At 35.9% G+C, this 19,871-nt stretch overlaps 3 protein-coding genes and 1 long non-coding RNA gene across 7 annotated transcripts; 3 read left to right on the top strand and 1 right to left on the bottom strand.

Moving 5' to 3' along the window:
- The first annotated feature begins 570 nt into the window (after nucleotides 1–570).
- Nucleotides 571–5,400, top strand: LOC112013036 (F-box/kelch-repeat protein SKIP30). Its single transcript, XM_024045430.2, has 2 exons — nucleotides 571–780; nucleotides 4,072–5,400. The coding sequence occupies exon 2, from the start codon at nucleotides 4,150–4,152 to the stop codon at nucleotides 5,179–5,181; it is 1,032 nt and encodes a 343-aa protein (XP_023901198.1). The 5' UTR covers nucleotides 571–780; nucleotides 4,072–4,149; the 3' UTR covers nucleotides 5,182–5,400.
- Nucleotides 5,401–7,436: 2,036 nt separating this feature from the next.
- Nucleotides 7,437–11,537, top strand: LOC112013037 (uncharacterized). Its single transcript, XM_065779261.1, has 10 exons — nucleotides 7,437–7,596; nucleotides 8,183–8,347; nucleotides 8,643–8,823; nucleotides 9,011–9,067; nucleotides 9,161–9,231; nucleotides 9,548–9,626; nucleotides 9,713–9,772; nucleotides 10,407–10,510; nucleotides 10,606–10,666; nucleotides 11,030–11,537. The coding sequence occupies exons 1-10, from the start codon at nucleotides 7,463–7,465 to the stop codon at nucleotides 11,405–11,407; spliced, it is 1,290 nt and encodes a 429-aa protein (XP_065635333.1). The 5' UTR covers nucleotides 7,437–7,462; the 3' UTR covers nucleotides 11,408–11,537.
- Nucleotides 11,538–12,463: 926 nt separating this feature from the next.
- On the bottom strand, nucleotides 12,464–12,989 carry LOC136070020 (uncharacterized). The gene is made up of 2 exons (XR_010631250.1): nucleotides 12,873–12,989; nucleotides 12,464–12,716 (listed from the first exon to the last, which is right to left on the bottom strand). It is a non-coding gene; the product is annotated as an uncharacterized LOC136070020 (long non-coding RNA).
- A 1,045-nt stretch (nucleotides 12,990–14,034) lies between these two features.
- LOC136070019 (putative disease resistance protein RGA1) lies at nucleotides 14,035–18,877 on the top strand. 4 transcript variants are annotated; one of them, XR_010631249.1, is made up of 6 exons: nucleotides 14,035–14,495; nucleotides 16,116–16,266; nucleotides 16,380–16,458; nucleotides 16,546–16,605; nucleotides 17,736–17,838; nucleotides 17,936–18,877. XR_010631249.1 is itself a non-coding variant. In XM_065779263.1 (6 exons), exons 1-2 carry the CDS (start codon nucleotides 15,100–15,102, stop codon nucleotides 16,235–16,237), a joined length of 981 nt encoding a protein of 326 aa, XP_065635335.1. In that variant the 3' UTR covers nucleotides 16,238–16,251; nucleotides 16,380–16,458; nucleotides 16,546–16,605; nucleotides 17,736–17,838; nucleotides 17,936–18,877. The 4 variants fall into 4 exon arrangements, 3 of the variants coding, with proteins under 3 accessions (XP_065635335.1, XP_065635334.1, XP_065635336.1); XM_065779263.1 differs by lacking the exon at nucleotides 14,035–14,495 and adding an exon at nucleotides 15,100–15,958 and having other exon boundaries at nucleotides 16,116–16,251; XM_065779262.1 differs by lacking the exon at nucleotides 14,035–14,495 and adding an exon at nucleotides 15,100–15,958.
- The last annotated feature ends 994 nt before the right edge of the window (nucleotides 18,878–19,871 follow it).

Below are 19,871 nucleotides of genomic sequence, written 5' to 3'. Positions count from 1 at the left end.
AAAAGAAAAAAAACCCAAGTGATGAAATGTCAACAATCGCACGCCAGCTAAGCTAAAGCATGAAAAAGCCAGCAGAATTTACTTCTATTTTTATTTTGATCATATCAACCACGTGCCATAGATGTGTCAAACCTAGCATGGTTCATGAAGGAAAAATAACAAAAGTGCCATTTGCTGTAGTGACAAAAGGGAAAACAAAGAAAAACCCAAAGGAATTAAAAGAATATCCCAAGTGCCTATTCTATGTTCAGTAGGGTACGCCAATGCTACGCCCCTATAGCTATATGCCGTATACGAATTGAAATGTTAGGATTAGGAATACACATTTTTTCACTCTGACCCATTGATTGTATTTTGTAGAAGAACACTATTTTTGTTCAAGTCTATCCAAAATTTTTTATAAAAAAAATGTAAAAATTGTGAAAAATATTGTATTTTTTTTAAAGGTTTCTATATTTGAAACTTATTAATTAAAATATAATAATGATAATAATAATAATGAGAAAATAGAATTCATATATGTAAAATAAAAGGGTCTAATAATAACCATATTCTTATAACGCTCTCACAGAAAAGAAAGTACACATTTCCTTGGACACAAGTTGTCATAAAAACCTTTGCTTTTGTAACTCTTGCGTTTTTATTTTTATTTGTAAAGCTGTGAAAGTCCATCCTCTTAGGCAAAGCCTTCTAAATCCTACGCTACCCTCTTTCTCTCTGTAGAATATCTAAGCAGCAAAGTGCCAATCTTTGGTTCTTCAAGGGGTCTTCGGCTTTGAGGTAAATAACTGCTTGTCTTTCTGTCTCTCTTTTGCAAGCCAAATTTGATAAAATCAGAGTCTTTTTTTAGTTCTTCATTTGAGAATAATTTGTGGGAAATCGGTTTAAATTTTGGTTTATTTTTTAATTCTGTTGAATACCCATTATTTCTGAGGTTGAATTCCATGTGGTTTTTATCTTAAAGATGAAGGATTGTGCTTGTATTTGTTTTTTTGGTTAAAAAATGTTTCTTTTTTGTGTTTTGTTGGTGGGGTTGAAAGTGGGGGTTTTGATTTTGATTTTTATTTCTGTTGCTTTGAGGTTTTGATTTTCTTGTGTTTTTACATGAATTGGTCAATGAATTAGGCATAAGGGTGCTTGGTTGTGATTGTGGAATTTGATTAACTCTGTGCAGTTAAATGAATTTTGGTTGTTGTATTGCCTGTGAGTTTCCTTGATTCTGTGTTAATATAAGTACAAATGCATGTGGGTTTTACTTGAGAGTTGAGAGTTCTGTTGATAATGTTAGTGTTTTAGACATGGATGGATCATGTGTCAATGGGGACGGTTGGTGTTCTTTGATCAAGTTCTTGTGTTCATCTTCTTAGTTCGTGAGGTTTCTTTTAGTTTCTGAAGGATGGAGAAGCTCTATTATAGATCCCATACTATTTACCTTTGTGTTTTCAGCGAGTTATACTCTTAAATCTATGTTAAACAATGCCTTTTTTGTTGTTTCATATGGTTGGGTTCCCCTCAAGCCAAATTTATGCGTTGTATTTTGAATTCCTATTTTTGGAAATTTGAGTGTTGGCCTGGTGTTAGTTTTAGGTTCAAATCTAAATCATTTGAAAAAATACCATGTGGAATTTCTGCAATCAGTTTGCTTTTTGTTCAAAATTTGGGACTAACGCTGTTGTTTATATTACTTCAGAATTTGGTACTAATGCTCTTTGTTGACATTACGTAATCCACATAAGTTCTTACCATAATCTGCTACTCCAAATTTTCTTATATCTGGGATATACTTGAATGTATTTATTGACATCAGCTGGACAACCAACATAAAAGTTTTAGTTTGAAAGATCAACCAACAAAGTTTGGCAATGAGTTATAGCTCAAATGACACTTCCTTCTCCCATAAAAATAAGTGAAAAGTGAGGTTGTGGGTTCAAAAATCATTGAGTGCTTGTATAGCTTACCAATAAAAAAAGTTTTAGTCTGAAAGGGTTTACTCATTCAAAAATCATAGCCATACTCATATTGTTATGCCATTGGCTTACTACAAAAGGATTTGGTTTTGCATTCTTTAGAAAATTACAAGAAAAGATATCCAGTCACCTTCTTGTTTAACTATATTATACTTTTACAAATTAACAAATTACTATGACTTAGAAATCATTGTGACATCAACATTTTGCCTGTTGCTCATTTGGTCGCAAGAGCCTTGTTTGTTGTTTCATTGTATGTATGTACGCATGCATACTTACGCATATGTACATATGGTCCCAAGAGCCTTGTAGTTCAACTAGCACTTCCTAGTTTTTCCAACGGAGACATTCAGGGTTCAAGATCCCCCACCCCCATTGTTATAACCATCAAATATGCATATGTACATATGTTGTTTCATTAAATGTATGTATGCATGTAGCTGTGACATGAATATGTCCATATCGTGGGAAAGGAGAGTTCTTATGAATGTTTTATAGTAAATTCACTCTTCCTTTGTATCTAATAAGCATTGAAAATTTTTAAGTGAGCAGGCTAAATTTTCTTCTAACCAAATCCTCATTTCCTAGCTCAGCTTTGGTCATTGCTTAATCTATAATTAAGGCCAATTGGGACATGGAAAGTGTCTAAACTCTGTTTGGATATGGGAAAATTGAGGAAAACTATCAAATTGATTAAGAAGTCAAGTTCTTATTTAAAGCAGTTTTTAAGTTTGCTTTCCATTCCTCATCCTTTGCGAGATTTAGTGGTAGCATTTATTGTCAATGATTTAGAAGGGCCAGTTATGAGTTCCTATGACTTAATTCCTTGTTTCTAAAGGCTTCATATTTGAAAGCATTTTGTGACTCAAACCTTTAGATTTGAAACTTACAGCTGAGTTCTGTTTTTCAAAAAATCCATATATCATAGGCTGTTGGAAAATTGAGATCTCAAATTGAAAGTTATTTGTCAAAACATTACCCAATGGATTAAAGATATGAACCAAAAATTGGTGAGATCAGATCTCTTTTGTTTGGTTTCATAGGGGACCACAAGATTGTTGAAGAGTGATACTGTATTTGTAGTTAAATAGGTTAATGATGAATGTGAAGTCAGAACACTCATGGGGTTAAAATATTTGAAATGAATATATATATATATATATATACTGGAGTGTCAGGCTTTCAGCCCTATGATTGTTATATAGAGTGTTCATAGGGTCAAGCCTTCTTTTCCTTCTGAATGTTTTTATCTTTTAGAAAATATACAGTAGGACCTGCAGTTTTTTAATGGACATTTGTCATTTGATGTAACTTATTGCCATTCTAAAAAAATTTCATGGTACCTTAAAATACTTATTGCTGGAGATTTTATGATCCATTACAGTACTTTGCATACTGGTTCTAATGGCTGTTATATCAGAATAATTGTCTACCCTCTTTTTCTTGTCTTTGTTGATGAATGTTACCGCCAATATATCGTTACTTAAAAATCAAATCACCCTACCTACATGCTTGTTTGTTACCCTTTTATTTAACTTAGATCACACGGAATTGACCAGTTTTTTAAATTGATCACAAATTCTTGATAAACCATTGAGGCCATTACCATCTATGGTTAATTACCGTCACAAGCCTCCTCTTTATTGGATGTCACTCATCAGCCGCATAGATAAATCCTCATAAATGCCTAAATTAGAAATCACACAGAAATTACCAGCTATTCCCTTTTCCGTTGCTGCATGACCTCCCCCCTACCAATTCCCCTTCTTTTAGATAATTTGTTCAGGTCACTTTGTATTACTCATGGATAATTGGATATACATCATACAATTCTGTATTTTTGTTTGCAAAGGAGTTATAAAGAGTCCACTTCCTTGTCACTGTTGCTTTTATGGTTCTATGGAGATAGTACAGTCACAAATATATGTTACCACTATTGGTGGTGATGCTTGCAGGCTTCAATTAGATGCTTCAAAAGAGAAACATAGTGATTCCATTATCATTTAAACCTTCAATTGCATCTTGATTTGTAATTTATGTTGAGATTCAATAGTGGTGACTTTGTTCTCATATATCCATATCCCTCTATATGTTGATCTTTCAGATTGCATATGTCAATGCTCCTGTGCATCAAGAAATAACCAGTGAAGAATCATATGAAAAGGATGAAACAGTGATTATTATGTCTGAGCTGATTGAAGGACTTCCTGACGCTGTTGCCCTGAGGTGCCTTGCACGGGTTCCCTTCTACCTCCATCCTAGGTTGGAGCTTGTTTCTCGTTCGTGGAGAGCTGCTATCCGTAGCTCCGAACTATTTAAAGCTAGACAGGAGGTTGGAGCAACAGAGGATCTATTGTGCGTGTGTGCTTTTGAGCCTGAAAATTTATGGCAGCTTTATGACCCTCTCCACGACCTTTGGATTACGCTCCCTGTTCTCCCCTCCAAAATTAGGCACCTTGCCCACTTCGGTGCTGTCTCCACTGCTGGAAAGTTGTTTGTGCTTGGTGGTGGCAGTGATGCTGTTGACCCCTTGACTGGTGACCAAGATGGGAGCTTTGCTACCAATGAGGTATGGTCATATGACCCTGTGACTCGACAATGGTCCCCTCGTGCATCTATGCTTTTACCTCGTTCTATGTTTGCATGCTGTGTTTTGGATGGAAAAATTGTTGTTGCTGGTGGTTTCACCAGCTGCAGAAAATCAGTTTCTCAAGCAGAAATATATGATCCGGAGAAGGATATATGGATTCCAATACCTGATCTCCACCGCACCCACAATTCGGCTTGTTCAGGGGTGGTGATTGGAGGCAAAGTTCATGTCTTACACAAGGGGTTATCGACAGTCCAAGTCTTGGATGATGCAAGGCTTGGATGGACGGTTGAGGATTCTGGTGGACTCCAAGGCCCAATGGCAGTTGTTAAGGGTGCGTTCTATTTAATGAGTCATGGAGTTATCTTCAAGCAGGATGGGAAAAAGGTGGTTGTATCAGCATCTGAGTTTCGTCGGAGAATTGGGTTTGCAATGATTGGGCTGGGTGATGGGATTTATTTTATTGGAGGAGTTCTTGGCCCTGACCGGTGGAACTGGGACATTGAGCCAATGTCTGATGTTGATGTACTGATGGTAGGGAGTGAGAGACCAACTTGGCGCCAGGCAGCTCCAATGACAAGGTGCCGCGGAACTATTTTTGGGTGTACACAGCTGGTAATTTAGGTCTCTTATTATTTGTTCTTGTTCCTTCTTGTGAAATTGTTCTCTTGTTGAGAACACAGATCCCTCCTTTTTAAAACACAAGGAAATGAGCTATTTTCTAAGCTACCTTGTTTTGTTTGTTTCTTTTAAAGCCATAATCCTTGGCCTTATTTTCTCTTCTATTGCTTCTTTGTAGTTCTGACAGGAAGTCCTTTTTATAGAGGCAGCATTCAAAGTCTAGCACTAGTAAAATAGTAATCAATCAATCAATATATCTATTACTATAAATAATTGCGGATGACATTTCCACACCCCATGTGTCATGTCAAATTCAGCACCGAACCAACACAATTGTTCATACACAAATTACAACGTTTGGGTGCAGCTTAGGTCCAATGCCCGTTGTAATCATGACATGTGTCTAAAAATGAATACATGTTATAATCGTAACAGGTCTAGGGCACTGGACGTAATCTGCACTAACAACGTTTTACGCAATCTTGTTCTCCTCGAATGAATGACCACACTTTTTCCACCACTTTCTTGCAGTTTACTCTATAAATTAAGTATGAAAGAATTCAACATAATTTCATATAATTATTATTGGGTCTAAACTTTTTTTTGGGGTGTAGATAATTTGATAATTGGTGGAAGGAGTATAGTTACAAGGCTCTTTTGCCTATTTTGTTGTACTTTTTTTTTTTTTTTTTTTTTTGAGATAATTACNTTTTTTTTTGGTTGATAATTTTGATACTTAAAATGGGGAAAGAAAATTTCAAGCTTCAGATGTAATGGATGCATCAAAAAATGCTAACCAAATAAAACCAAATAAAGTTTGAAGCAAGATAATAATACAAAATATAAATACATCACTCAGTATATACAACACTATATTATTATTATTATTATATAATTTAAGTTATAAACTCAACCATACCATTTTTATATATAACATAATAATATATTATAAACAAATACACAAACATCAATTCACCTTTTGTCACATTTTTTAAGTGCTGTACAACACATAAAAAGCTACTCTCTTTTTAACACACATTTAGCCAGGAGCTTTACTATATCTTCCCCCAAAATATAACTTACAATAAAAAAGAATGACAGTACATAATAGCAAAAACAGAGAGAGATAGTAATGGTTGCCATTGGAATTAATTGGAGCAGGAGCAGGCGCCTAGAGTCGAGGAAACGACATTTGTGGATGCACACAAAAATGACAAAACAACTGTATGATACGAATTTGTTTTGTTTTTGTTTTTTGTTTTTGGATTTAGAAAATGTTAAAAGGAGATTTGGGGCTTTGCCAATATTTGGAGAGCTATGGGCTGAGGAATGGGCCAATGGAGAATTTTTTTTTTTTTTGTTAGGCTTTTTGTACCAGATTCATTCTTTTTTTTTTTTTTCTTGGGTTTTTTTTTGCCACTTTAATTTGAAAAGTGGTACGTCTACAATATTTTTACTTTACTTTTACAACATTTTACATTTATAGGATTAGTTCAAAAATTTTAGATGTCAATTTTAAATTTTGAGAGAGTCAATTCTAAAATTTGAGGGGGCCAGTGAATAAATTTACATGTAATTTTAGTAATTTCTAATTTTTTTTTTACTAGCTCTAATGGAGGATTCAAAAAGTTAGGGGAGGCAATGGCCCCCCTAAGCCCCTACATGGCTTTGTCTCTGATTACAATATGCTGCTAATTTCGTAGTTCGAACCATTTACCTTACTTTAACAGTACTCACATGTCTTACACTTGTTATGTGTAGTTTATTTTCTTGTCATTTTCTAGTTGGGCTTCACAAAAAATGGGCTTGTAGTCTTGTATTGTTTCTTCACTTATCATATGCTCATTGGGCTTTATAAATAAATCCCAGATGGGCTAAACCCATCAGAACACTTTTTGTTGGGTCCGAAACCCTGAAACTGAAACTCAAAAAGAAAAACCCTAGTTGTCTCTTTTCGTGAAGAAGAAGAAGAAAAATGGAAGAAACTCTGATCGAAGAGGGAGAGACCAACAAAGATATAGAGGTGGCTCCGGCTCTTATAGCGGTTCACCCGACCCAGAAATCCATTGCCGTCGCTGTCGGGTCGGACCTTCGCGTCTTCGATTTCCAGTAAGTTAAAAACATGTTCTCCCAACTTTTGAATTTGGTTTATCCAATATTTATTCGGATCTGTTACATGGGTCAACCCGGTTTTAGCTCATTTATTGAAAAAAGATAAGCTTTTTAATATAATTAGTCTCTGTGTTTGTGTGTGTGTGTGTTTTCGTGAAGAAGAAGAAGAAAAATGGAAGAAACTCTGATCGAAGAGGGAGAGACCAACAAAGATATAGAGGTGGCTCCGGCTCTTATAGCGGTTCACCCGACCCAGAAATCCATTGCCGTCGCTGTCGGGTCGGACCTTCGCGTCTTCGATTTCCAGTAAGTTAAAAACATGTTCTCCCAACTTTTGAATTTGGTTTATCCAATATTTATTCGGATCTGTTACATGGGTCAACCCGGTTTTAGCTCATTTATTGAAAAAAGATAAGCTTTTTAATATAATTAGTCTCTGTGTTTGTGTGTGTGTGTGTGTGTGTGTGTTTTTTTTTTTTTTTGTTTAATTTCGGATTGGAGGTTAATAATGTGTTGGTGTTTGCTCAAGCATGAAGTTTATGCCTTCTTTGGTTGCTGAGAAATGTGAGAGAAACTTAATAAAAACCCATTTTTTGTTATAATGTTTTATTTGGTTCAATACTTGCATCAGCATAGTTTGGTAATTTTATTAAAATTCAGTTTTTTACGTTTTCTCAGCTACTTAGTGACCATTTGAAGATAGATTTTGATGAAAGTTCTTAACTTTTGGCTTTTGTAAATTGAAATAAAGTTCCCAAATTATCAGCATTTATGGGAAAAAAGTGCAAATTTGATGAGTGTTTGACTCTCTGAACTAGCATTGACTTTCAATGAAAGCGTAGAATGTAATTGAGCAACAATTTTTTTCTCTCTTTTTTTCCTTCCTATACAGAGGGGCTAGTGCAGTTTCTTTGGTGGATGATACCAGCGGGCCCTTTCATAGGGATTCCATAAGAGCTATTCGATATAGTGCCGATGGTAATCTCTTTGTATCTGCAGGGGATGATAAAGTTGTGAAGATATGGTTCACGGAGTCTTGGTGCTGCATTTGTACTGTGTAAGTTCTTGAAGCCTCAATTGGCTTATCTATTGTGAAACTTTTAAGGCTTAAGAGTTCTTAATAGAGGAGATTGTGAAATTTTCATGTTTAACGTTTTGTATTGTGCATGGCTGGTTAAGGTTAGGCAAAATGTTGGATGGTATCTGATTGGTATAACTTTGACATTGAGGATTTGTTCTGCTTGTCTCATCTATGCCATATGTGTCTTACAACCATGGCTTCATCTATGGCATTCAACCTGCCAGAGTTTCTCTTTGTTGTCTCATATTAAATTTTTAAACTTTCTGAATAGGCCCTCTGAGAAAAGAGTGAGTGCAGTTGCCCTGAGCAATGACAGTTTGTATGTATGCTTTGCTGACAAATTTGGGGTCGTTTGGGTTGTGGACCTAGATGGCTTTGATGGCAATCAAATGTTAGCCAATAAGAAGGCAGCGCCATTGCTTGCTCACTACTGTAGCATTATCACTAGCCTGGTGAGTATTGATATAACAGCAGAGCTTCTTGGTATGTAATTTTCAAATTTTTTTCAATGGTTCCTCGAGAAAAAAAAGAAAAGAAATTTGTTATGATATTAATTTTTATTTTTTCATTTATTTGCATGGATTAATTTCCCTCTTACATGATTTTGACATATGAGCTGGCTATGTATACTCTTTGCAGGAATTTTCACCAGATGGGAGGTTTGTTATTAGTGCTGATCGGGATTTCAAAATTCGTGTAATCCAACTTTTCCTACCTACTGCATAAGTGCTCTAGCTACTTTTGTTTCCCATTTGGCCATCTCTTGACAAAGTATTTGTCTAATGTCAGGTTACTGTGCTTCCAAAGAAACCTTTAGATGGAGCTCATGAGATACAAAGTTTTTGCCTTGGTCATACTGAGTGAGTGGATTCATCTTCAAAATAATTGTTCTATTTCCTTCTTCAAAATTCATCATTGGGTTTGACCTTATTCAAATTATCAATATCCCAAAATGTGAATTTGGAAGAATATCTCAATAAGCTTACTTTATTTGACTTGGCATTTTTCTTTTTGTAAGTATTTACGTGATTGGTGATTGAAATATCTGTGCCAATTGCAGGGTAGTAATATTCCCTGTTAATTCTTTATTGCATAAGTTATCTTTTATCTTCATGTTTGACTATTGTTGCAGCTGCTAGAGAGTAATTTCTGCCACTTTCATGTATCTATTGCCAGATTTGTATCCTGCCTTGATTTTGTTTTCACTTCAGATTACCCCCAAGGTTTTCTTGTCTCTGGAAGTGGTGATTCAACAGTAAGATCGTAACAACTTTGCAAGATTAAATCATTTGTTTTAAGGTACTGTTTTGGACTAAAAGTAGATCCATGCCTCTCTTGCAGGTTCGCTTGTGGGATATTTCCTCTGGATCTCTCCTTGATACTTGTGAAGTTGGAGCAAAGGTATTGCACTTGTTCTAAGTTTTTCTGAGGTTCCAGCTGACCTGCTGTTCTTCTGAAGTATCACTCATTGCTCTCACCTGGGTTGGTAGTAAGTCATGAAATTTGTCTCCAATGCCAATGAGCTCTAGCTCAAAGGGCATCTTCTCTCCTTAAAAAACAAGGTGGATCAGAGGGTGAGGTCATGCTTTCAAGACCCACTAGGTGTGTAATTACATTTCAGTGAGCTCTAGCTCAAGCAACACCTCCTACTCCATGAGAAGGGTGTAGGGTAAGGCCATGGGTTCAAAATTTACCAGGTGCATGCGTAAATTAAATAATTAAAAAAAAAGTAATTACCAATTAAAACATTTGTCTTTAAATAATTACCTGATCCTTATTTGGTCAGTGTTTGAACTAGGGGTAGAATGGTTTTTTGGTTTTGTATGGAATGGACAGTTTTTTAGCCGTAAGAAACATAAGTGGTCTTTGAATTACACCCCAGGCTGCATTAATGTTGTTTATACTACCAAAAATTCAAGGTCATTTACCTTCACCTAATAGGTCGGGATTTTTAAAACTAGGAGGTGCAATTTTCTTAGCTTTTCGCTGTTAACCTGGCTGTTTACTTTGTTTCATTTTCACATGCTTCCTGAAGGCAGAGCTTTTAGAGTCTAATGGAAAAGAAGAGGAGTGCAATCTGGCTGTTACCGATCTATGCACCTTCCCAGATGGTACACTGATTGCAGTGGCCACTCAAAGGCAAGTCACCAAGCCTTTCTTACAGAATCCTGTCCTCATGGTGGATTCTTTTTTTGGTTTGTGGTCTGAGTTCCTACTAACATTTTGGATTGCAGCTTGCAAGGAATAGTATTGTTGAGCTGTGACCTGTCCACTCGAACTCTTTCAATAACAAGGGTAAGGACATCAACCACTTGAGCCATAATAACAGTATTACAGTACAACTCCCCACAAGGACAGACTGCCTTTTGATCAGGCACTTTTTGATGCATTGATTTAATAGATTCATTGTGTCTAGTGGATCTGCTTCTTGATGTTGATTGATGTTACCATAGATATTTATAATTGCTCTATCCTGTTCAGCCTTTTAGAATTAGATTCCATCTGTCATGTTAGCATGAAATAGGCATACTTCTTGTCTTGTGTTAATAATTGTGTGAATTCCAACATCTTCGCTGAATTTCTAAATGCAGACTCATATATCATGAAGCATACTAAAATTTATGATTTTTATATTTTTATCCGGTTCAATTATTCCAGGTAGTTTCAATAATGGGTGAGGCCTTCATTCCAACAAGCCTAGGGATGAGCTCTTCTGCTGGATTATTGTGGATGGTGACAGGTGTCTCTAACTTACATGGTTTCGATAACCCTCCTTTGGCCCGTGTGAAGATCATCTCAGGTTTTGAGAAAAGTAGTCCTGGTGATCCAACCATCTTGGAAGATAATGAGATTCTTGGCGGAGATAAACTGCTTGAGAAGTTGCAAGGAAGTGTGTCAGTTGAGGAAAAAGTTTTCCTGGCAGCTGCTGAGGCTGTGAAAACATCAATGAGCAATTTGTTAGTTAAAAAGCAGTACTCTACAGAGAAACGAGAATTTAGAAAGAGGGCAAGAAATGATAGAAAAATTAAACAGTGATGAGCTGCTTGCAATGTCAACAGCCCATTTAGATCTGATTTTTGGAGCAACTGAGTTTGATCTATAATTTGTAGTTCTCAGGTTCTTGTAGTCCTAGTTATTTATATTACTATTTACAATTTAAGAGCAACTATGGTAGGGTGTAGGTGTGATATTTCTTTAGAGCTTAAAAGCTGAACACTTATATGGAGAGGGCCGACAGTGTCTCTAAGCCAGAAGACTCTTATTAGCGAAATCCGTACTCGAACTCCAACAAGAAACTTTAGGCCATCTTAAATTTTTTTGGTTGCTCCCAAACAATATTTCTAAATGTAAATTTTGTTTTCTTTGGTGATAATCCTGCATTCTCTTTAGGAACCAAAAACAATGCATAATAATCTATACTTCTACTATATAAAAATGAAAATTTCAGTGTACAATTATGTGCCAATAAATTTACTGGTGTACCAATACTCTAGTTGCTTTGTAAGCTGTAGATTCTCTCTATTGGTTTGTGTATATTGGTTTTAGATATGTTTTCTTGTCTTTAGTTGTTCGTGTTTACCTCCTCAATAAATAAATAAATAAATAAATAAAAGTAATACTACAATCACAAATTGTTTTTACAAACAGCAAATGGGTGGTTCTTGGTAATTAAAAATGTGATATTAGTAGTGGACTCAATTGAAAACTAGTAAGATTTTTTCGCATTAATATATTGTAAAAATATTGTAAAATAGTTTGTATTTATAATATTACTAAAAAATTAATGACAAGACCTGGAGCGCAGTTCTGCGGCTAGATGAATTAAGTTTCTGTTTCTCAAATTTTAGACACAAGCAAGTACATTCAGAAAGCAATGAAAGATTGCTGTGATAAATTGTATCTAAATAACAAACTAATAAGATCTAACAAAATAAAAAGCCAAGGGAAGGAATGTACTGTAAAGTGTAAACTAGTGTAGAAAAGGAGGAAACAAACTATACGCATTTCAAACCTGGGAAGATACAGCAATAACAAAGAAGCCAGTAATTGGCGAGGAGAGGACTCGGTTGCTGTCTCCGCGTGCGACAAATATTAGAAAATAGGATACAAATTAAATGGCTTAAAAATACAATAATCAAATTACAAGAATGTAAGAACAAGTAGTGTCAGCACAAGAAGAATGAAACCCCGTGGGCCATCACTAAGGTAGTCAAGTCAATACCGTGTGGAGCCCGATGTGAATCAAAGCTTGCATATAGGCTTAGAAAGAAAGGTGAAAATTAAGTGGAATCTGCCGAATCAAGTCCACGCAGTGTGGAGCCGAGGGAAGAAACTTACGCGTAAACTTCAGTATGGAAAAAAAAAAAAAACCCATTAGGCCATGAAGCACAATAGTTGATTAAGCATTTCTGTTTGGGCAATTCACTTCTCTTGAGCTATCCTATATTACGATCTCAATTTGTTGCCAAAGTGAGAGAGAGAGAGGATATGGCTGACATACTTATTTCTGCCCTGGTGAGCTCTATGGTGGGAAACTTGAATACTTCAGCACTTCAAGAATTCGGAGTTGCTTGGGGCCTAAGAACTGAGCTTGAAAATCTTGGAAGCACGCTGTCTACCATCCAAGCTGTTCTCCAAGATGCAGAGGAGAAGCAGTGGAACAGTGAGGCTGTCAGGAATTGGCTGAGAAAGCTCAAAGATGGAGCTTATGATGCAGATGATGTCTTGGACGAGTTTGCAACTGAAGCTCTAAGACGAAAGGTGGAGAGAGAATGGTGTGAAAAGCCAAGTAAGTAGTTTCTTTTCTCTTAGAAATAGACTTATATTTCGCATGAAGATGGAACATAAACTAGAAACTATTTCCATAGAGAGATCTAAGTTTCACTCGAGAGAGGGAGGCATAAACATGGAAGTTTTTGATACTGAAGCACGACAAACTAGCTCACTTGTGAATGAAAGTGAGATTTATGGAAGAGATGAGGAGAAAAAAAAGATAATTGAAGTGTTGCTCGCTAACGTTTCTGACCAAGATAACCTTGCCATTTATGCAGTATGGGGCATGCGGGGTTTGGGGAAAACAACACTTGCACAGTTGATATACAATGATCAAAGGGTTGAGAGGCTTTTTGGGATGAGAATTTGGGTGTGTGTTTCAAATGACTTCCCAGATAAAAAGGTTGGTGAGAGTGATCATAGAGTCCATGGAAGGCAGTGCATGTGGTCTAGTAGAGAGTTGGATCCACTACAGCAACGTCTGCAGGGAAAATTGCGTAGGAGGAGATTTTTTCTTGTTTTGGGTGATGTTTGGAATGAGTAACATGAAAAATGGGACGGCCTAAAAGATGTGTTGAGGTGTGGGGCGAATCGGAGTAAGGTTATAGTGACAACTCGGATTGAGAAAGTTGCACTTATGGTGGCCACACTTCCTATGCACCACATGGGATGTTTGTCCGAGGATGATTCTTGGTCCTTATTTAAATGGCGTGCATTTAGGATGAGAAGGATAGAGGAGAAATCAGAATTGGAATCAGTTGGTAAGGAAATAGTGAAGAAGTGTGGAGGCGTACCTCTAGCAATAAAGGCTCTTGGAAGCCTTATTTGCTTTAAAGTATGAAAAGTGAGTGGTTATCTGTGAAAGAAAGTCAACTTTGGGATTTACTAGCAAGTGAGAATTCCATCTTACCTGCCCTGAGGTTGAGTTATCACCATCTACCTCCTCATCTAAAGCAATGTTTTGCTTATTGTTGTGTATTCCCTAAAGATTGCTACCTTGAGATGGACAAGCTGATAAAATTATGGATGGCCAATGGTTTTATTCCCTTCAAAGGATCATCAGAGTTGCATGATATTGGGCTTGATATCTTTAATGAATTAGTTTGGAGATCTTTCTTTCACAATGTTAGGGAGGTATTTCCTGGCTGCATAATGTGTAGAATGCATGATCTTATGCATGACCTTGCTATGTCTATTATGAGGTTCGAATGCTCTACATTGGAATTTGGTAAAGAGCTAGAAGTTCCATACAAGATTCATTACTATTCTTTTACCATGGTTTCTTCAAATGAGGACATATACGAAGTCCGATCCCTACGATCATGCATTGGGGTAGCAACTGATTATAACTGTAAGCGTAAAGCATTTTTGTCCTTTCTTTTGAAACAAAAGTATCTTCGGGTATGGGGTTTTGATTATGATGCTAAAACACTATTACAATCAGTCAGCAATTTAAAACATTAAGGCATCTTGATATATCTTTTTCTACAATCAAAGTTTTGCCTGAATCAACAACTTGCCTCTTGAACCTGCAAACGCTGAAACTAAATAATTGTTGGTACCTTTGTAAATTACCTATTGGTATGAAGAACATGAAAAACCTCATGTATCTTGAGATGGCTAATTGTAATTCTCTTACTCGTGTGCCTGAAGGAATGGGACATCTGATTTGCCTCCAATAATTTGAGCGTTTTCATCGTTGGCACTGGCAGGGGCAATGGTTATCAGATAAGTGAGCCAAAGGGACTAAACCTTTGAGATAATTTGACAATAAAGAAACTTGAAAATATAAGAAATTTACTGGAGGACAAAACTCACTGAGTTTGGTTTGACAAAGAGAGGACAAGAGCCGTGTATTGGAACATGTTGAAGATGTTCTTGATGGTCTCCAACCTCATTCAAACCTAAGAGAGCTGTGCATAAATCACTATCATGGTTCAAAGTTCCCAACGTGGATGCAAGATTTATTTCTTCACAATCTCACTGAAATTCGGCTATCTTATTGTGAAAGATGTGAACTTCTGCCAACCTTTGGCAAACTGCCATTCCTCAAGGATCTTACTATAACTGGCATGCATGCTGTGAAATATATTGGCAACGAGTTCCATGGGGACAGTGCAATATCGTTTCCCTCATTGAGGAGTTTCAACTTACTTTGTGTGGATAATTTGGAGAAATGGGGAAAAATAAATGAAAGAGAGAGTTTTTCCCACCTAAGCAGATTATCCATCTCATATTGCCCAAAGTTAGTTGAGTTGCCTATAATTCCTTCACTTACAAGTTTGTACATTACGTCGTGCCCAAAGATTATTGAGTTGCCTATAATTCCTTCACTTACACGTTTGTACATTGAAATCAATTGTGCAACGTTATTTAGTTCAGTGATGAATCTCACTTCACTTTCTGACCTTGCGTTATTTAGTTCAGTGATGATAGTTCTTCCAGATGGACTGTTTCAAAAACATAAGATGCTTGAGTCCTTGAATATTCCCTTGGTGCGCAATTTCAAGCCACTGGCAAACCAGTTGAATAATCTTTCCACATTGAAAGATTTAAAACTTAGTTGTTGTGACGAGATTGAAAATCTTCTTGACACACTCCAGAACATGCATTCTTTACGGCTACTGGAAATAGTAGGGTTTAAATTTTTTTTGTCATTTCCTGCGAATGGTTTGCGGGACTTATCTTCACTACAGAAGCTATGGATTAAGGACTGTGACGCATTATACTCTTTATCTGAAGGAATTCAATATTTAACTAACCTTGAGGACTTAATAATTAAACGGTGTCCGAAGCTAATGTCACTACCAGAGGGTATTCAACATCTCACTGCTCTTAGTACTCTACGCATCTATGTTTGTGAATTTTCCATGAATGAATAACTGAGTATGTGCATATTTTGTGTGTTGAAATGTACTTGCTCCGTGGTAAAGCCTGATGGATCTTAATTTCCTATTGTGTGTGCTTGCAGTAAACCTGGTGGCTGAGGTTCAAGTCTACAAGGCACTTGGTATTGCCAAAGACAGTTCAAATCTCCCAAGAGCAAAATTTAGCCTTTGCTTGCTATCAGCCTTCAGGAGCCGAAAAGACTAAATCGACTTGCTGAGGTTCGAGTCTACAGGGTATTAATATTCCCTATTAAATCTTTATCATATAAGTTATCTTTTATCTCCGTGTATATATTGTTGTAGCTGCTAGAAACTAATTTCTGTCTCTTTTTTGCATCTATTGCCAGATTTGTGCCCTCCCGTGCTTTTGTGTTTACTTTAGACCACCCCCAATGGTTTCTTGTCCCCAGAAGTGGTGATTCAACAGTAAGATTGTAACAACTTTGCATGTTATAAGTTGTTTGCTTTAAGGTACAGTTTTGGACTATAAGTAAATTGATGCTTCTCTGACAGGTTCGGTTGTGGGATATTTCCTCTGGATCTCTCTTTGATACTTGTGAAGTTGGAGCAAAGGTATTGCAATTGTTCTAAGTTTTCCTGAGGTTCCTACTGACCTCTTTGTTCTTCTGAAAAATGTTGGCATATTCTGGAAGCAAGGCGGTAAATTAGAGTGTGAATAAGATTAAGAAGGGAAAACCATGGACAGACTAGACTTATTGCTCCTGAATTTTTATTGATAGAGCAATGGATTAGAAATTTCGTTTCTATCCGTATGATGCAGAGCTGCTGCTACTGCATAATACCAGACAGAATTCTCTGTTCTGCATAAGGGCATTACAACAATACATATTTATAATTGAAAAGCTCATTCTAGAACCAAAGAGCTAGCAATCTGGATACAAAGACTGGCCCTCGAATACTCCAACAGCTAGCTTATGATCTTGGAAATACAACATCCCTTCATCTAGAATTTTCTTTATTAGATTACAAATTAATTTCCAACAAAATATCACTCACTTCCCTTGCCTAGGTTGGTGTATTAAGTCATATGAAATTTTCCTATAATGTCATCTTCTTTCCTTGTAAAAACAAGGTGGAGGATGAGGTCATGCGTTCGAGACCTACTAGGTGTGTAATTACTTGTCAATTAATTTTAGCTCAAGTAGCACCTCTTACACCATGAGAAGGGGTGGGGGGTCAGGTCATGGGTTCAAAGTCTACTAGATGCATGTTTGTGTAATCATTTTTATAAATTAAAAAAAAATAAAAAATAAAACATTGCCTTTAAATAATTTCCGGATCCTTGTTTGGTTGGTGTTTGAACTAGGAGTAGAATGTTCTTTTTGGTTATGTATAGAACGGACTCGTTTTTAGTCATAAGGGCCATAAGTGGTCTTTGGATTACACCCCAGGCTGCATTAATGGTATTTATATTACCAAAAAATCAAGGTACGTTTAGTGTTACCTAATATAAAAAATAACAGAAATGAGTTGGGATTTTTAAAGCCAATGGCCTTGTAGCTAAGTAGCACCCGGGTTCCTTTGTAACCTTTTGCTCGGGGGTTTTATCCCCTGCACTTACCTAGTAGCAACCAAAAAAAAAAAAAAAGTTGGGATTTTTAAAAGTAGAATGTGCAATTTTCTTAGTTTTTTACCGTTAGCCTGCTTGTTTACTTGGTTTCATTTTCACATGCTTCCTGAAGGCAAGGTTTTAGAGTCTAATGGAAGAGGAGAAGAGTGCAATTTGACTGTTACTGATCTATCCACCTTCCCATATGGTACACTGATTGCAGTGGCCACTGAAAGGCAAGTCATTAAGCCCTCCTTGTAGTATCCTATGTTCATGGTGGATTCTTTTTTTGGTTTGTGGCCTAAGTACTTATTAACATTTTTTGGATTTTAGCTTGCAAGGAATAGTATTGTAGAGCTGTGTCCTCTCTACCCAAACTCTTTCAATTGCAAGGATAAGGACATCAACCACTTGAGCAATAATAATTGTAGTATAGTGCAACTCTCCAGAAGAACAGACTGCCCTTTGATCAGGCACTATTGGGTGCATTAATGTAATAAATTCATTGTGTCCAGTGGATCTGCATTGGGTCCAATACTTATCAAAAGAAAAAAAAAATGTCCAGTTGATAGTTTCTTGATCTTGCTTGATATTACCATAGCTATATATAATTGTTCTATATTGTTCAGCCTATCAATTTTAGGATTAGATTCCATATGTCATGTTAGCATGAAATAGGGATACTTCTTGTAGTGTGTTAATAATTTTTCTATTTCCATCTGGTTTAATTCTTACAAGTAGTTTCAATTATGGGATAGGACTTCATTCCAACAAGCCAAAGGATGATCTCTTCTGCTGGATTATTGTGGATGGTGATGGGTGTCTCTAACTTGCATGGTTTTTTGATCACCCTTCTCTGGCCCGTGTGAGGGTTGTCTCGGGTTTTAAGAAACGCAGTCTTGGTTCTACGGATGATGAACCAATGTCTTGGAACATAATGAGATTCCTGGTGGAGATAAACTGCTTGAGAAGTGGCAGGAAAGTGTCTGTTGAGGAAAAAGTTTTCCTGGCAGCTGCTGAAGCTGTGAAAACAGCAATGAGCAATTTGTTAGTTAAAAAGCAGTACTCTGCGGAGAAATGAGAATTTAGAGAGAGAACAAGAAATAATAGAAAATTAAATAGTGATGAGCTTCTAGCAATGACAACCGCTTTTTTGAAACTGATTCTTTGTGCAACTGGGTTTGGTCTACCGTTTGTAGTCCTCATGTTCAAGTAGTCCTAGTCATTAAGGGTTGTTTTTTAATTTTGAAATAAGGGAAATGCCTGTTACAGAAACTGTTGCATACACATTTACATGCTAGAAAATTTCACTGAAAACGCGACTTTTTTTTTTTTTTTTTTTTTTTTTGAGAAGGAAACTGAATTTCATTCAAAGAGAAAAAGAAAAACTCAGCCAGAATCGGCTAAAAGAAGGAAACTGAAAACGCGACTTGAAGTACTAATGTTATGCACACATCTCTCTCTCTCTCACTCTCTATATATATATATAGGGCTATGCTTTTTTTTTTTTTTTTTTTTTTCATTTTTTATAAAAATTTTCTTTAAATGGATTATTAACCTATGCACACGTCTCTCTCTATATATATCTATATATATATATATATAGGGCTATGCTTTTTTTTTTTTTTTTTTTTTTAAAAATTTTCTTTAAATGGATTATTAACCAGTGCTCTAAGGGTACTAGTTAGCATTTCTCATATATATATATATATATATATATATATCTAAAAGGTAAGACGTAAAATTTAATGTTGCTGTACTCCTGTTGAGCTACCTCATCAGCCACATCATACTTTTTTTTTTTTTAATTTCCTTTATGATTTTTCTATTTTATTTTACATAAAATAATTAAATATAGTTAATGGAAAAACCTGTTAATGCACTCAATTACCATTCATCATGTTTCTATTCATTTGTTTTTATGCAAACATTTGACTATTCAACTACCTAAATTGATTTCAACTTTTCATTTTCTTCTTTCTAATTTCAAGTAATTGTTAAAATTGAATAATTCATTATCATTTAGTGGATATATATATATATATATGCACATGTTTACTATTCATTACAAACGTTACAACTCTTTAGATGAAAATGTTTAACTATATTTAGCTATCTAAATTGATTTCAATTTTTCGTTTTCTTCTTTCTAATTTCAAGTAATTGAATATTTAAACTTTTCATCTTCCTATTATAAAGAAAAAAAAAAAAAAAACTTTTCTTCTCTTCCTCCAACCTTTCCCCTCCCTCTTTGCCTCTTTACCTCCCT

Source organism: Quercus suber, unplaced genomic scaffold (genome assembly GCF_002906115.3).
Source record: "Quercus suber isolate HL8 unplaced genomic scaffold, Cork oak 2.0 scaffold_203, whole genome shotgun sequence".
In the NCBI taxonomy this organism is placed as follows: Eukaryota; Viridiplantae; Streptophyta; class Magnoliopsida; order Fagales; family Fagaceae; genus Quercus; species Quercus suber.
The sequence above is the reverse complement of the archived record's forward strand: the minus strand, read 5'-3'. Positions and strand labels throughout refer to the sequence as shown.

Excerpts from the sequence above, each read along its gene's own strand:
- LOC112013037 (XM_065779261.1), top strand. The coding sequence starts at position 7,463 with ATGGAAGAAACTCTGATCGAAGAGGGAGAGACCAACAAAGATATAGAG. Across the intron at positions 8,348-8,642 it reads TGGTGCTGCATTTGTACTGT|GCCCTCTGAGAAAAGAGTGA; the intron begins GTAAGTTCTTGA and ends CTTTCTGAATAG. Across the intron at positions 8,824-9,010 it reads GTAGCATTATCACTAGCCTG|GAATTTTCACCAGATGGGAG; the intron begins GTGAGTATTGAT and ends TACTCTTTGCAG.
- LOC136070019 (XM_065779263.1), top strand. The coding sequence starts at position 15,100 with ATGCAAGATTTATTTCTTCACAATCTCACTGAAATTCGGCTATCTTAT. Across the intron at positions 15,959-16,115 it reads GCTAATGTCACTACCAGAGG|TAAACCTGGTGGCTGAGGTT; the intron begins GTATTCAACATC and ends GTGTGCTTGCAG.
- LOC112013036 (XM_024045430.2), top strand. The coding sequence starts at position 4,150 with ATGTCTGAGCTGATTGAAGGACTTCCTGACGCTGTTGCCCTGAGGTGC.